The sequence below is a fragment of the Chanos chanos genome, chromosome 5 (genome assembly GCF_902362185.1).
Source record: "Chanos chanos chromosome 5, fChaCha1.1, whole genome shotgun sequence".
NCBI lineage: Eukaryota > Metazoa > Chordata > Actinopteri > Gonorynchiformes > Chanidae > Chanos > Chanos chanos.
In genome coordinates, this window is record NC_044499.1 from 15,755,008 (window position 1) to 15,770,026 (window position 15,019).

The 15,019-nt window shown below is 38.8% G+C and overlaps 1 protein-coding gene across 2 annotated transcripts; it reads right to left on the minus strand.

Moving 5' to 3' along the window:
• Positions 1-956: 956 nt before the first annotated feature.
• LOC115813209 (myosin-7) lies at positions 957-13,354 on the minus strand. 2 transcript variants are annotated; one of them, XM_030775823.1, is made up of 37 exons: positions 13,154-13,354; positions 12,520-12,663; positions 12,282-12,438; positions 12,105-12,132; positions 11,729-11,837; positions 11,517-11,609; positions 11,048-11,111; positions 10,841-10,939; positions 10,641-10,744; positions 10,412-10,550; positions 10,154-10,272; positions 9,914-10,063; positions 9,659-9,829; positions 9,243-9,552; positions 9,045-9,115; positions 8,721-8,926; positions 8,503-8,626; positions 8,126-8,262; positions 7,738-7,993; positions 7,376-7,618; positions 7,115-7,291; positions 6,858-7,003; positions 6,665-6,755; positions 6,181-6,570; positions 5,966-6,092; positions 5,752-5,870; positions 5,462-5,658; positions 5,032-5,215; positions 4,336-4,501; positions 4,122-4,246; positions 3,632-3,940; positions 3,187-3,390; positions 2,739-3,035; positions 2,552-2,656; positions 2,329-2,424; positions 2,104-2,238; positions 957-977 (listed from the first exon to the last, which is right to left on the minus strand). In XM_030775823.1, exons 1-37 carry the CDS (start codon positions 13,352-13,354, stop codon positions 957-959), a joined length of 5,814 nt encoding a protein of 1,937 aa, XP_030631683.1. The 2 variants fall into 2 exon arrangements, with proteins under 2 accessions (XP_030631683.1, XP_030631682.1); XM_030775822.1 differs by having other exon boundaries at positions 9,045-9,130.
• Between the last annotated feature and the right edge of the window lie 1,665 nt (positions 13,355-15,019).

Genomic DNA, 15,019 nt, shown 5'->3' on the forward strand with positions numbered 1-15,019 from the left:
ATGGAATACTGCTAATACTGCTAATCCATAATGTTGCTTTTCTTTTTTCACTTTCCATGGAGTAGTTTTTCTTTAATCCAGCATTTTGAACCAATTTTTGTTAGTAAAAATCCAAAATCTTTAATTAACATATCTGTCTTGTGTGACATTTTTATCCGGTATTTAAAATTAATTGTAGCAAATATTATTTTTATTTTCAGATTGTTTCCCCTCAAAGATTGTCTCAACATGCAATTAGGCCACATTTTAAACTCTAATGAAGCTAAAGAATACAAAGACCTCTGAACAACAGTTCTCCTTTAAGTAACCAGTGAGTGGGAGAGATTTGAGGTATACAACTGAGATGTACAAAGAAAAAATATTTTTGTGGTTCATTTAGATTTTAAGCTGAAAACAATACATTATTTTAATTATTATGATTACCTGTCTATCATTGCAGAATTACTTACATTAATGCTGTAATGAACCAAATTTTATAAATTAGTCTGATATATCTGAGCTAAAGGCAACACTGAGGATTAGTTTTCAATGCAGTATTGAACGAAGTGTGGTTTTTGTAAAGACTTTGATAAACTACATTTAAGCAGAAACTACCACTGTTCTATTTTTGAGAATGACAGTTTTTCCCATGTAACTGCTCATGGACACAACTGTCAAGTGTGTACTGCTGGGGATCAAAGCAGGAGCTAGAGACACAGGTAGGACCAGAACTCTGAGATCCAACAATACCACAGTTTGAAAATTTGATTGTGTTTGACTTGTAATGTGACTCTTGATACCATGAATCTTTGTACTGAAAGAGGTACTGTGTGGTAATGTCATTCATTTCATACATAATTACAGAAGAGAACCGTTTCAGTGCATTTCAACTTTATTCTACAGTTTGAAGCGAGAGATAATCGAGGAAACTAATGCACAGCATACAAGAGGCATTCAAGAAAGTCAATCCGAAAGCTTCACTCTTCGTCATGTCCTTTCTGTGACAGGAGAAATAGAGAAAATTTTGGAAGAATTGGTTTTAGAAATAGTTTTTTCAGGTTGATGTAACAAAAATGTATTTTCTCAAAAACCTTTGGCGTAATTATCTTAGCTATATGCCAGACCTTAGATTCAAATAAACTAAATCAAATGGGAAGCAGGTTTCAAAGAGATCAATTGCATAATCACAGTAATCATGAGTTCTCACTATATCTAAACATTTAAAAAATGACATAACTGAAATGAACAGCTTACATAAATTCTCTTTAAATAAAGGATTTTAGGGATTAATATTAATTTTATGCTATTTATATATATGCATGTGACACCTAAAAATAAATCTAAAAAATAAAATTGGAATTTTATTTATGGCCTAGACATTGGCAAGTTTGGCACACACAATTTACTCTTGCTCAAGAAAACGAAGGTAGCCATGAACTTGTCTAGTAAATTTCACCGTGTGAGAGATTAAATGTTGTCATGGTGTTATTTATAGTTTACGACCTAGACAGAACATACACTTGCCACTCTCAGAGATGTCATTTAGTAAGTTTCATATCCATTCACTTGTTAAATCCTTGCAAAAGCTGTATGTACAGTTGATGTTCTCCGGAGACCATACAAAACCATAAAAAAAACATCTAGGGCTCTATTTTAACGAACTAAGCACATGGCCTTTGAAAGCCACCTGTGCTGGCACCTTTATGGATTGCTCTCACAACGGTGGACTTAGCATATGAATGAAAAGAGCAATTCGCCGATTCACTGCCTCCGCCATCTCCCAATCCTCTGTCCAATCAGGTACTCCATTTTCCAACTAAACAACTGCGACCTGACTTTAGACCAGGTTTTTGTTGGTCTAAGCACAGACGCTTTCAGTTGCATTCAAAATAGCAACAGCCAACAGCCCAATGGGACCAACCACCACGATAGAGGCAAATTCATTTGCTTTTTAAACAACGTGGGTGCTGGACAGGAAAATGACAACTGCATTGGTCTGAAACTAACAAAGACACTTGCATTTCGATTTGTGCCACGTTGTTATGGATGTAAGCTAGAACCCCTGGAGTGCAGTCTTTGACAGTGGAGAATGATTGGCAAATGCTATATCACTGTTTTACTAACCTTAGAACCAATGTCACGACTCTTGGCACGTAGTTTGTTGACCTGAGACTCAGCAATATCAGCTCTCTCCTCAGCCTCATCTAGCTCATGCTGCAGCTTGCGGAACTTGCCCAGATTAGCATTGGCCTGTTCCTCCTGTGGTGGAACATGTTGATGTGTTTTAGAACCTCAAAATCACACTGTAACACATAAACTGTGCCTCCCTAAATTTTTGCCTTTACTCACAGCCTCCTCTGCAGCTCTTTTGTATGCTTTGACCTTTAGTTGCAGCTTATCCACAAGGTCTTGCAAACGGGCCATATTTTTACGGTCTTCCTCAGTCTTTGGAGACAGAAAAAAAAACAGTTTATCTACCTTTTAGTAACCAACCATTAAATTGTAAATCGCTCGCCGCCACTTTTCAGCATGAATATATTGTATTGGTGGAAAGGAAAAAAATCTGAAGGACCTGGTAGGTGAGCTCCTTGATGCGCCTCTCATATTTACGAATCCCTTTGACAGCTTCACTGCTCTTTTTCTGTTCGGATTCCACTTCATTCTCCAGTTCCCTCACCTATTGGAGCAGAAAATATTAACACTGAAGTGTAAAGAGCAATGACATTTTAATGTGCCTTCGTAAATGATCAAACACTTACCCTGGCCTCCAGTTTCTGCACCTGTTTCTTGCCACCCTTCATAGCAATTTGTTCTGCTTCATCCAGGCGGTGCTGCAGGTCCTTGATGGTCTGCTCCATGTTCTTTTTCATACGCTCCAGGTGAGCACTGGTGTCCTGCTCCTTCTTCAGCTCCTCTGCCATCATGGCAGCATCAGTGATGGCTTTCTTGGCCTTTTCCTCAGCATTTCTGCACTCTTGCACAGCCTCCTCCACCTCAGTCTGAAGCTGGGATATGTCGCCGTCCAGCTTCTTCTTTTGGTTCAGAAGGCTTGTGTTCTGAAGACACGTTATTATTGTAGAAGGTAAAGAAAGAATGTACTTTGAAAGAATGCACATGCCTTCTGTAATTAAGTTTAAATTGAGGAAACAGCCACATAGGATGTATAGTTTTGTTAATATCTGATTATCAGTTACATCTGTTCTTTACCTGAGAGTGCAACAACTGCACTCTCTCACTGATGTCCATTAGTTCTTGTTCAGCAAGCTTTCGACCTCTTTCAGTTTGCTCCAGAGCACTTCTTAGCTCCTCTAGTTCCGCCTGCAGAAGATTGTTGCGCCTCTCCACAATGGCAATGTTCTCCTTAAGGTCATCATTACTTCGCAGAGAGTCATCTAACTGAAGCTGAGCATCCTGTAGGAAACATAATTGACAATATTGCCCTGTCAGTAACCGCTCTAACAACTCTAATCAGTTTCCACTGTACCACTTATCAATCAGTCAACCAAACATGTGTCAAAAATCATTGTTAGATTACTTGGTACAGTTGTTGTGATACTCATAACCACATTTAATTAGAAATAAAAAAAATATTGTTATGTGTTTACATCTGAAACAGCTATAGTATCACTAGCCAAATGATTGTGTACTCCACCTTTAGATGAGCCTGAACAATCTTTAGTTGTTTTTGGGATTCAGCAGCCTGCCTATTAGCCTGGCTCAGCTGGATCTCCATCTCATTGAGGTCTCCCTCCATTTTCTTTTTCAGCCTCAGGGCCTCATTCCTGCTGCGAGTCTCTGCTTCCAAAGAGCTTTGCAAGGTGTCGATAGTCCTTTGAAGATTTCTCTTTGATTGTTCCATTTCCTCATCTTTCTCAGCAAGCTTTCTCTCAATATCAGCTTTCACCTGGTTAAATTCTAGTTGAGCTCTCAGGATCTTACCCTCCTCATGCTCAAGTGATGCCTTTTTAATAACAAAAAGTAAAGAGTTAATAAATATTCATTGCACTGTCATCATTTAAAAGTTGTCCTGAGATTGCATTAGCATTCTAATTACTCTTAGTGCACAAACTGTTTTGCAGTGTGTATGAGAAGCTGGCAGTATATAGTATGCTAAATAAATTGAACTCCAAGTAAGCAGTTACCTCTGCTTCTTCCAGAGCAGACTGTATCTCACTTTTTTCTTGCTCCAGCTGCTTCCTTATTTTTTCCAGCTCATGGATGCTCTTACCTCCCTCACCAAGTTGCTCAGTAAGGTCAGAGATCTCCTCTAGATTGAAAAACACATATTACCTTTAGAGTTTTGTATGCTGGTCGTTGGTAATGCTGTATTCTGATTACATAGGACTTAAAGCTTACCTTGAAGATTCTTGTTCTCTCTTTTCATAGTTTCCAGATGATCCAAGGACTCCTCATAGGAGTTCTTCAGTTTGAACAGTTCAGTGCTCAGAGATCTGGCCTCCTTCTGGGAGCTCTCCAGCTCACTCTGAGACTCTTCATACTTCTGCTTCCATTCAGCCAGGACCTAAAGGAAGCAGTTCATGGCCAACATTAAAGACTGGTCCGTAAGGCAGGTATACACTGTGCAATTTTGGGCTGTCCCAGACAAAAGATGACAAAACGTGGCGATATCTTTGGTCGTGGCTTCAAAACCATGGTCCTACGTCGCACTGTGAGAGAGGTTCAAAGATGGCCATTGTCCTGGTCTGGCAACCAGAGATAGCCTGGGACAAAATTCTGACAGTGTCAGAAATTTGGGATGACCATTTCACAATGAGACTGCTGCTACAACCTATGTCTACAAACCAACTATTAACGCTATGTCTACTAACGCTAATGATGTTTTATTCTTGTATTGACTTCCGTTTTAGCCTAGATCCAGCAGGTGTTATCATCGTACAGTCTACATGCATCAAACTTGATGTCGTACCCAAGTTTATTAAATCCATGTCGCACGATGTGGCTTGCAATAAACTTATAAGATTGCTGAAATCTTACAGTCTGTAGTCACCTTTAGACTTGTTTCTAAGTTAGTGTAAATATGATTAGCGTTACCTTGTCAAAGTTTCTTTGCTTCTTGTCCAAAGCTGCAGCAGCTGCATTAGATCTTTCCACATCTACCATGAGATCTTCAATCTCATTCTGGAGTCTGTGTTTAGTCTTCTCTAAGGAGGAGCATTTAGCATTCACCGCCTCCACTGCTTCCTCAGCATCCTGCAAACGCTGAGCCAGTTTTTTCCTGAATGGGTTAGAAAAGAACAAACATAGAGTTTTGTGTATCCATCATAAAAAAGTAACCAACATATTATGTCCTTTTATTTGGAGTTTGCCCAGCTAACAGAAAAACTTTTTGTTCGTCTTACATTTTAAATGAAACATAACACTAACAAAAAGTTTATCTGTCAGCAGAGGAGATATATCCTATCAGAGAGAGATCCAGCACTAAACAAATAAATAGGAAAGGAGTGATTTCATAGTGTCTTACTTGGCCTCCTCCAGTTCTTCAGTCCTCTGAATGGCGTCGGTTTCATACTTGGTTCTCCACTGAGCCACCTCAGAGTTTGCCTTGGAGAGACTGCGCTGCAGCTCTGCCTTAGCCTCCTGCTCCTCCTCATACTGCTCTCTAAGCAGGTCAGAGTCATGACGTGCGGACTGCACTGCATGAGCTAGAGCATTCTTGGCCTGGAACATTAATTAGGTATGAACATTTAGAATGTCCATTACACTGGAAAAAAGTTAAGATGCAGCTATTTATTATACATAAGAAAGTTCAACCTTCACTTCCTCTTCCAGCTGTCTTTTAAGGTCTTCAATTTGTTGAGTATAAGATAATTTACTTCTGGACAGCTGAGAAATTAGAGAGTCCTTCTCTTCCATTTGCCTTCCAAGTTCACCTATGGAGATTATCCTACATGGTTATTATCAGTGTATTCAAAGGTCACCTAACAAAAATGAAAAACAAAAATGACTGTTTACTGGACCGTCTTACCATTCTCAGTCTGTAGCCTAGCTTTTTGCATGGTGAAATCATTAATGCTGCGCTGGCTTTCTTCAAATTTAGACCTGTATTCACTCATTTGGTCTTCAAGTGTTCTACAGGTTTTCTCAAGATTTGCCTACAGAACAAGATATGTCATAAAGATTACAAAATAAGGTTTAAAAAGTTCAGGGCAAAATTTGAAAAAAAAAAAAAAATTCTGGTACCTTTGTTTTAACAATATGTTCCATGTTGGAAACCACATCATCTAACTCCAGCCTGAGCTCACTCTTCTCTTTTTCCAGTTTCTGTTTGACTCTCTGCAGGTTGTCTATCTGCTCTCCCAGATCAGCCACGCTGTCAGCTTGTTTCTTCCGCAGTGTTGCTGCTGTGGCCTCATGCTGCAGAGTGGCCTCTTCAAGGTCTCTGCGAAGTTTCTGGAACTCGGCCTCCCTCTTCTTGTTCATCTCAATCTGAGCGGCGGTGGCTCCTCCAGCCTCCTCCAGCCTCTCACTTATTTCCTCCAACTCCCGAGATAAGTCTGCTCTCTGTTTCTCCACCTTAGCTCTGGCAGCTCTTTCTGCCTCAAGCTCTTCCTCCAGCTCCTCAATGCGAGCCTTGTGATAAAAATTGCACATTTCCAGTAATTAATTCTAAATTTATTTGAACAAAATCATGTATTTTGCCCCATAATTTATAATCTACAATTACCTGGAGTTCTTTCATTTTTTTCTGCAGCTGAATACCAATGGCCTGCTCATCCTCAATCTTACTGTTCAGTTGGCTGATTTCAAAGTCCTTCCTATGGTAAAAAGTTTAGATAAGACATATATATCATACAGGGGTGTACCATGTCCATATACCATAAACCACAGAAAATGTCCACTTATTTAGTTATTTATACTTTTTAAGACGTTCCTCCTGTTGCTGCTTGTCATTTTCCAAATCCATAACGCTTTCCTGGGATAATTTCAAATCTCCTTCAAGCTTCCTTTTGGCTCTTTCCAGGTCCATACGCACCTTTTTCTCTTGTTCAAGAGAGCCCTCGAGCTAGTGAAGAGAACTTCATGTTACTCATTCATGAATCCTTTTTAAAACAATTATTAAATTCACCTCATTGTGGATGCTTATCAGTTTTCAAAAACCTGGATCGGAACTCACATCATCTACTTGCTGCTCTAGTTTGGCTTTGGCCTTGGTTAGAGTGTTGACTTTGTCCTCCTCACTCTGTAGGTCATCCAGTGTTTGCTGGTGGGCTTCCTGCAGAGCTTTTTTCTCCTTCGTTAGTTTGGCAATGATTTCATCCAGAGCTGCCATTTCCTCTGTCAGGTTCTTCACCTGCACACATAAAACAAGTATTGAAAATACTGATACTTCCAGCCAAATATCATAAAATCATAAAACTGTTTTTAAGACTTAGACCTTATTTTCGGTGGCATGCTTCTCTTTCTCCACTTTAGCCAGAGTTAGTTCCAGATCATCAATGTCCTTCTTTAACTCAGAGCACTCATCCTCCAGCTTCCTTTTCTTAGCAGTCAGTTCTGCATTCATCTCTTCCTCATCCTCCAGTCTCTCTGTGAGCTCTTTGGCCTTCGCTTCCATCTGGATTTTGTTTTTGATCAGCTGGTCACACCTTTCTTCAGCATCACAAAGATTATCTTGCTCCTGTTTTAAGAGAAATTCATATTCACATCACCACATAATATCATATCTGTGCATGCTGAGAGAGTAATATGTCTGGTTGAAAGACACAGGCAGTTGATATGTCTGCTTCTTAAACTAACCGCTTGGACTTGAAGCTGAAGATCATTCTTCTCTTGGAGAAGAGAGACCATTTTCTCTTCCAGCTCTTTCCTGCGGGTCTCAGACTTAGCATAAGCCTCTTTCAGTTTCAAGAACTCCTCCTTCATATTAGCCATCTCCTTTTCTGCCTCTGCAGACTTGAGAAGTGGTTTGATTTTGAAAAAGAGCTTCATCCAGGGCCAATTCTTAACCCCCATGAAAGCACGGACATTCCACTGAATGACAAGCAATGCATCCCTGTAAAACATCATGAACGGCAGTTTAGATAAGCTGTCTTTGTTTATTGCTAATGATGATTTAGAGCACGCATATATTTGAGTCATTACATAGCAGGTAGCATAACAGCACATAATGTTTAAGTATTCCTGCCTTCGATCAACAATCTTCTGGAATTCCACTCTTGCAAGAAGTCCTCGCGATCTGGCCTGTATTCCAGTAATGATGAGAGATAATCTGTCATCCCTCATCTCCTCAAGCTGACCCAGTAATCCAGCCTTGAAGAACACCTTTGACACAATCACGTTCAAACATGGTTAGTTCAGTGTGAAGTATGAAAGTACTTACGTTTGATAATCATACTACAAGCAACTAATGTATGATCATGGTATGTAATAATATAACATGACTATGTATTAGTTGGTGGTGTGATGATTACCTTACAGTTTTCACGCAATAACCTTTAAAGGTTTACTGATTTCAGAGCAGATATTGTTATCAGTAAGATTAGGGTCTGGGTGCTTTTCTACCTTGGTGTGTCCAAACTTGTACTGTTTGTGGTCAATATCCAAAGATCCCAACAATTTCTCAGCTCCTTTCTTGCTGTCTATAAACTGTCCTTCAGGAATTGCTGCAGGGTTCAGGATGCGATATCTACAAGCAGTGATAGTACAGGATAAGTCACCTAGTTTAATATGCATCGTTTTTCTGTGTGAAGTTTCACTTCTGTGCTTACATTCCCTCCTACCTTTGTTTAAAATCTCCATACAGGATTCTGTTGGGAAAGCCCTTCCTGCAGATTCGGATGCCTTCCAGTACACCGTTACAGCGTAGCTGGTGCATGACTAGAGGATTCTCCATGACCCCTGGAGTTTTACTCTCATTGGGAATGATGCAGCGGACAAAGTGAGGGTGAGTTGACCTCAAATTTGTCATCAGCTTATTGAGGTTTTCCTGTGAATGTGAGGGAAAATGAGATCATTTTAAAAAATAAGACATTCAAGTATTTTCAAAACGTGTTTTTTTTAGCCTTTTGTAATGCGTTGTTGTAGAGTAAACATGTCATAATTACCCTGTGCAGAGCAGACACAGTTTGGAAAGAAGAGCCTTTCTTCTTACTTCCACCACCTTTGCCCTTACCACCTCCAGACTCTTGAGCTTCATGAGGGAGTTTTATGATATTACAGAGTCATGATAAACTGTTAAACTGTAAATCTATAAATTGCAAAAATGAATTATGTATTAGCAGTGTGTTGTGACCCATACTTACAAGAGTCTGCTCCAGCATAGTTAGCAAAGAGCATTGCCAACAGCTTGAGTGTAGACTTCTGATACAGTCCAACAACAGTCTCATTTAGAGGATCCTTGTTCTTCACCAACCAGTTGTTGATGTTGTAGTCCACTGTACCAGCATAGTGAACCAAGGAGAAGTGGGCCTCAGGTTTTCCTTTGATTAACCTTGGTTTCTGAAAATTATTGGATTTCCCCAGATGGTTGTCATAAAGCTTTGCCTTAAAGGTGGCATCACTGGCTTTTGGGAACATGCACTCCTCTTCAAGGATGGACATGATACCCATAGGCTAAAGAAAATGAAAAATAAGAGAACATAATAAGACAAAACCAAGGAATATGAAAGCTACTTAATTCAGAGCTTTTTGCTGTGCATTAAAATCCTCTAATACCAACCTTTTCAATCAGATCAATGCAAGCCTGCAAATCCATGCCAAAGTCAATGAACTCCCATTCAATCCCCTCCTTCTTGTACTCTTCCTGTTCAAGCACGAACATGTGGTGGTTGAAAAACTGTTGCAGTTTCTCGTTGGTGAAGTTGATGCAGAGTTGTTCAAAGGTGTTGAACTGCAATGAAGCCATTTCGTTAGCATTTTGGGGAATGTTTTATGCACAGGCATATCCATAGCAACACCAGAAAACCAAACTTACATCAAAGATCTCAAATCCAGCAATGTCTAGTACACCTATGAAGTACTGACGGGGCTGCTTTGTGTCCAGAGACTGGTTTATTCTCACCACCATCCAAAGGAACATTTTTTCATACACTGACTTAGACAGTGCACCAATAGCATAGTACACCTTTAAAGATAGAAATTCAGAAGATGAGTCTTTTACATTAGATATGGAGTGAATTATGCACTGTTAATTTGTTTAATCAGTTCTTCTCACCTGTTGGACATTCTGTCCTTTGGTGACCCATTCGTTTCCTACTTTGACTCTTGGGTGACAAAGACCCTTAATGAGGTCAGCAGAATTTAAGCCCATGAGATATGCAGATTTATCAGCATCTAGGGAATTTAAACAATGCCTTTTTTAGTGGATTCTCAGATCACTAAGGTAAATCATTATAAAGTGATCAATTGTAATTATACACTGTATATAATGCTTTTTTATAGTGAAAGTGCTTGATTTTTGACTGGCACAAACCCTCAGTTCCATCTGCCTCTGCCTGTTCCTCTCGCTGTTTCTGTTTGAACTTCATGTTGCCATAGTGCATGATGGCTCCTGTTAGCTTGTAGATGCCATTCTTCTCCTCTGGAGTGAAGCCTAGCACATCAAAGGCTTCCTATTGAAAATACAGTAAGAGAAAACGTATTTCAATACTGTGTTCAACATGAATCAATTCAAGACGGAAAAAACAGTTGTTTTTCCATACATCTGTGGCCAGCAGCTCTTCGGCATCATTAATGGAGGCTACAGTGGTCTCTCCTTGGGAGATGTAGGCGTAGTCATATGGGTTGTTGGTAATGAGCAGCATCTCTATAATAGATGAAAGAATGTTCAGTTGTCCAGAATTTCATGCAAATGACATTCAGAACCAAAGAATAAGTAATAGACTGGCCATTTGTTTCTTACCTAGCAACTCAGGTTTCTTCTGTGACAAGATCTGGTAGAAAATATGGTAGTCTCTCTCTGCTTTGAGCTGGAAAGTCACTCGAGATTTTTCCAGAAGATCTAAGATATTATCATTTAAAATATGGAACAGTCATTATGACTTTTAAAAACTGAGCTTATATAAATAATGATGACAGTATCTCAGAATTGTTAACTGGTAATGCTTACATGTCTCAATATCAGCTGAGGCCAGCTTTCCAGTGGCTCCAAAATGAATTCGGATAAATTTTCCCTAAAATGAAGAAAATAGTACTGAAGTAATTAGACACCGAATATGGACTGTCAATTTGACATGGTCACTCAGTTAAACACAGAGCATAGCTTACAATATGTCTATCTTTATATATGATCTAAATAATCAGAAATGACTTTAGAGTGTAATAGGGCATGTGGGCTGAGCTGATTGGCTTACCGTTTGATATCAAATTTATATTATGTTTTTCTGTATATGAATATATAGTAATGCATATGAATGTCAGTGAGCATCACTGAAATCAGAACAAACTCTGATAACTTATTCAGCTGAATGGTATGTCCAGCAGATGGTGTCCTTATACTGTCTGATAATATGGTCAGCTTAGATGAAAAGTGTATGTCTTGCAGTTAGAGCTAAAATGACTTTAATAGGGGCACTCACAAATCTTGAGGAGTTGTCATTTCTGATGGTCTTGGCATTGCCAAATGCCTCCAGAGCAGGGTTAGCCTGGATGATTTGATCCTCCAGGGTACCCTGGGATAAGAAAGTTCATTCAAGATATAAATGTTGATGATGAAAAAAATAACACCAAGAAGTAAATGTCTGTTCAGTAGTTTATCTTCTATGAACATTATTTCAGTATTGACATTCACCTTTTTTTCAGAACTACCATCCTTCTTTGATGAGCCGCCAGCAGCAATACTTGCAAAATACTGAATGACTCGCTTAGTGTTGACAGTCTTTCCAGCACCAGATTCTCCACTGTTGAAACATACATTTCAGTGTCATGTGATATGAAAATGGATATATACTTTTTAAATGAATTACTGTTGCTCTACTCATTTAATGAAACTTGATCTAGATAGGTCAAATAAAGCCATCTTTTGGGGTCAGTTTCCCCATACCATTTGTGTGTCCAGCTGGTTTTTATCTTAGTATCATCACTGACACAGAACTATGTAGTGTTAATCAAAGCAACACAGACCAGTGAACAAACTCAAATCCAAAAGAGCATGGAATGCGACTTACGTGATAAGAATTGACTGATTTTCCCTGTCTGAAAGAGAGAGGGGCACATTGCAACTAACTTCTGTGTCAGGCTCAAGATTGATCATTTGCTAAATAGTTTAATATATTTGTATTCCTTGTGCTGTATTTTTCTTTACATATATAATATATAGAAGGTTTATAGCTTAAAGTGTATACCTGTTAACATGTATTGATAAGCATTGTCAGATATGGAGAAGATGTGGGGAGGAGCTTCACTCCTCTTCTTTCCTCTATATGCTATTACCACCTCCTGATTGTACACTGGCAGCCACTTATAGGGGTTGACAGTGACACAGAAGAGCCCAGAGTAGGTCTGCAAAAAGCCAAGAGGTTAAAAACTGTTTTTGTTGATTCCGCAACACAAGATTATGATGATATGTGTGTGCTTTCTCACATAGATCATCCATGCTGCATAACGCTCTTTGAGGTTGAACAGCACAGCAGGCTCATGAAGGAAGGTGAACATCGCCATGTCTTCAATTTTATCAAACTTTGGCGGGTTCTGAGGGTGAATATCAGCCTCCTTCACAGTGACAGTCTGTAAAGAATTGATGTTTTGGTTATTGATCAAACCAAACATGTTCCAAGATTCCATCAACTCATTTAATTATGTCTTAAATTTACTCAAGTGCAAAAGAAGTGCAGTGATTTTGTAATTTGCCAGTAGTCAGCATCAAATCAATAGGTTACTGACAAAGATTCTGAGGAATTTACAAGTGTTTCTTTGACCTTTAACATTTTTTTTTTGTAGTTTGTGGACTCTTAATAAAACATGTAGGAGATTAGTTTTTGATTAAATAGTATGAATATAATAAAAATCAATACAAACTTTATACATTATGGACATAATAAATAGCATATAACTTTTACTTGCTTTTTGTCAAGTCTTCACCTTACAGAATCATGAAATGTCTGAAGTTAATGTTTGAACTTAAATTCATTATCTAACATGAACAGAGTATCTTTCTCAGGCTTCTTATTAGTGCTGGATGCTCTGGGTTGCTGTACTGTATGGTTGCTTATCTTACCTTCCCTTTCTCAGTTTCAGCGGTGACTTTGTCACCATCACGGCTGATGATTGAAGCCTTTACATACTCCTCATCTGGGTCAGGCACAAAACATTCTTTCTTCATGTCAAAAGGACGAGTCTGTGCCTCCAGTCGCTCTCTCTCTGACTTACGCAAGTAAGGAGCAGCAGCCCCAAACTCTGCCATGTGGGCGTCCCCCATGTTTTCTTTGTCTAGAGTTGGAAATGATAAAGAATCGTGAGACAAAATACTTGATAATATTGTGTTGAATGAGATAAGAAAATTAATACCAAAAGATAGAGTAGATAGATCACTTCAATTTTTGTTTTAGTTTATTATATGTATTCAATTCCTCTCCTCATATGCAAGTATTCCTTGCATTACCAAATAGAAATATACTCGTTACGCAGCATCTCTCAGATAAGCATGCTGATGGTGAGGCATTTCAACTGTTCAGTTCCATTTCATAAATATTGCTGTACCAATTAGCTACAGCTTGTTAGTCATTTTTGCGAACTATCAGATGATGGCTCTCTTACCTTCAGTGCTCCAGGTGAGATGACTGGTTCTGTGTCCTGTTTAGACATAAATTATATTTTGAATGGTTTCTTGAGCCTCCATCTGTTACTCTCTTGTATTTTAGTAATCCCTGATAAATTCTATAATGCTTGGTAGCTCAAGGGTATAGACGGAGAAAACAAAGAGAGTAAAGAATGCATTTGTTTTAAACGTGTATCATGCGTGATTTAGTTATTCTTTGCAAGCAATTTAACTGAATCGTCTTCATATCTTACCTTCAGTTAATGTGATGACCTGTCTGGACGTCAACCATGGATTCTCTTTATAAAGGAACTTACTCTCCCAAATTTGGACATGGTATCTCACTAAGTAGGAATGCTATTGTGTCTGAGTTCTGTTGGGGTACAGCGAGGGACCAGGACTTTGGGTATTAAAGGAGGAACACTACAGAAGTTGGGGGAAGTCTTATCTCTGGCACATTCATTGGCAGAGGAGATTGTTAGGGCTCCTTATTAGGACCTTCCTCTCTCTTAGGTTGCTGTTCATTGACATCATTAGTAACAAGGAGTCACAAAGTCATCACAACGCCATCTAGAATACAAAAGCAGATAATTATGTATCCTGAGATAGCATATATACATATATATATAAAATTACACAGGTTAAAAAGACTGAAGCAAACATGGTAAGGAAACATATGTAATATTATATTTCAGTTACTCCACTAATTAAATTGTTGGTAAGAAACATATACATTTTTTCAATAGCAAGAGGTTTTGTATGGGTTTTTGTTTGTTTGTTTTTTGTGGGGGGTTTTTTTTTGCCTCAGCTATTCTTCCAGACATTCAGTGAGGTCTTATGTCTTTCTGTTTCACATTTCATGGGTAGTTTAGGATAAAATGCTCGGATTTGCTTTGGCTAGCATCACCATTTTGGCATTTGTCAGATACTCAACATGTAAGGTAGGCTGTCTCTTACAGACTGTCTGAATAGTTTGTTGTATATTGAAGGTATCAGAATTCTGACCACAAAGGAAAGTGGATGAAATTTTTTGCCCACCAACGTCTGGCACTGTTTAGAATACCCAGGAGCACATATTAGATTTCTGAAAGGTGATATGGTTGAAATTTTCACCATGTGGGGTCTCAATTACCCAGGGAGCTTAAGAAGAGTTAATGTGCAACATTGGTAACATAGTGTGTTTTGTCATCACAGACCAGACTTTGTTGGAGACCAAATAACATCAGATGCTCTGCGAGTAGAGATCTAAATAAAGAATGTAAGTCTCTGAGATTAACTAGGCGGCAAGTGTGGAGCAAAACACACAGAGCTTTGTCACAGGTGACA

Excerpts from the sequence above, each read along its gene's own strand:
- LOC115813209 (XM_030775822.1), bottom strand. The coding sequence starts at position 13,354 with ATGGGGGACGCCCACATGGCAGAGTTTGGGGCTGCTGCTCCTTACTTG. Across the intron at positions 7,004-7,114 it reads TAGAGCAGCAAGTAGATGAT|CTCGAGGGCTCTCTTGAACA; the intron begins GTGAGTTCCGAT and ends TCTCTTCACTAG. Across the intron at positions 3,941-4,121 it reads CTGCTCTGGAAGAAGCAGAG|GCATCACTTGAGCATGAGGA; the intron begins GTAACTGCTTAC and ends GTTATTAAAAAG.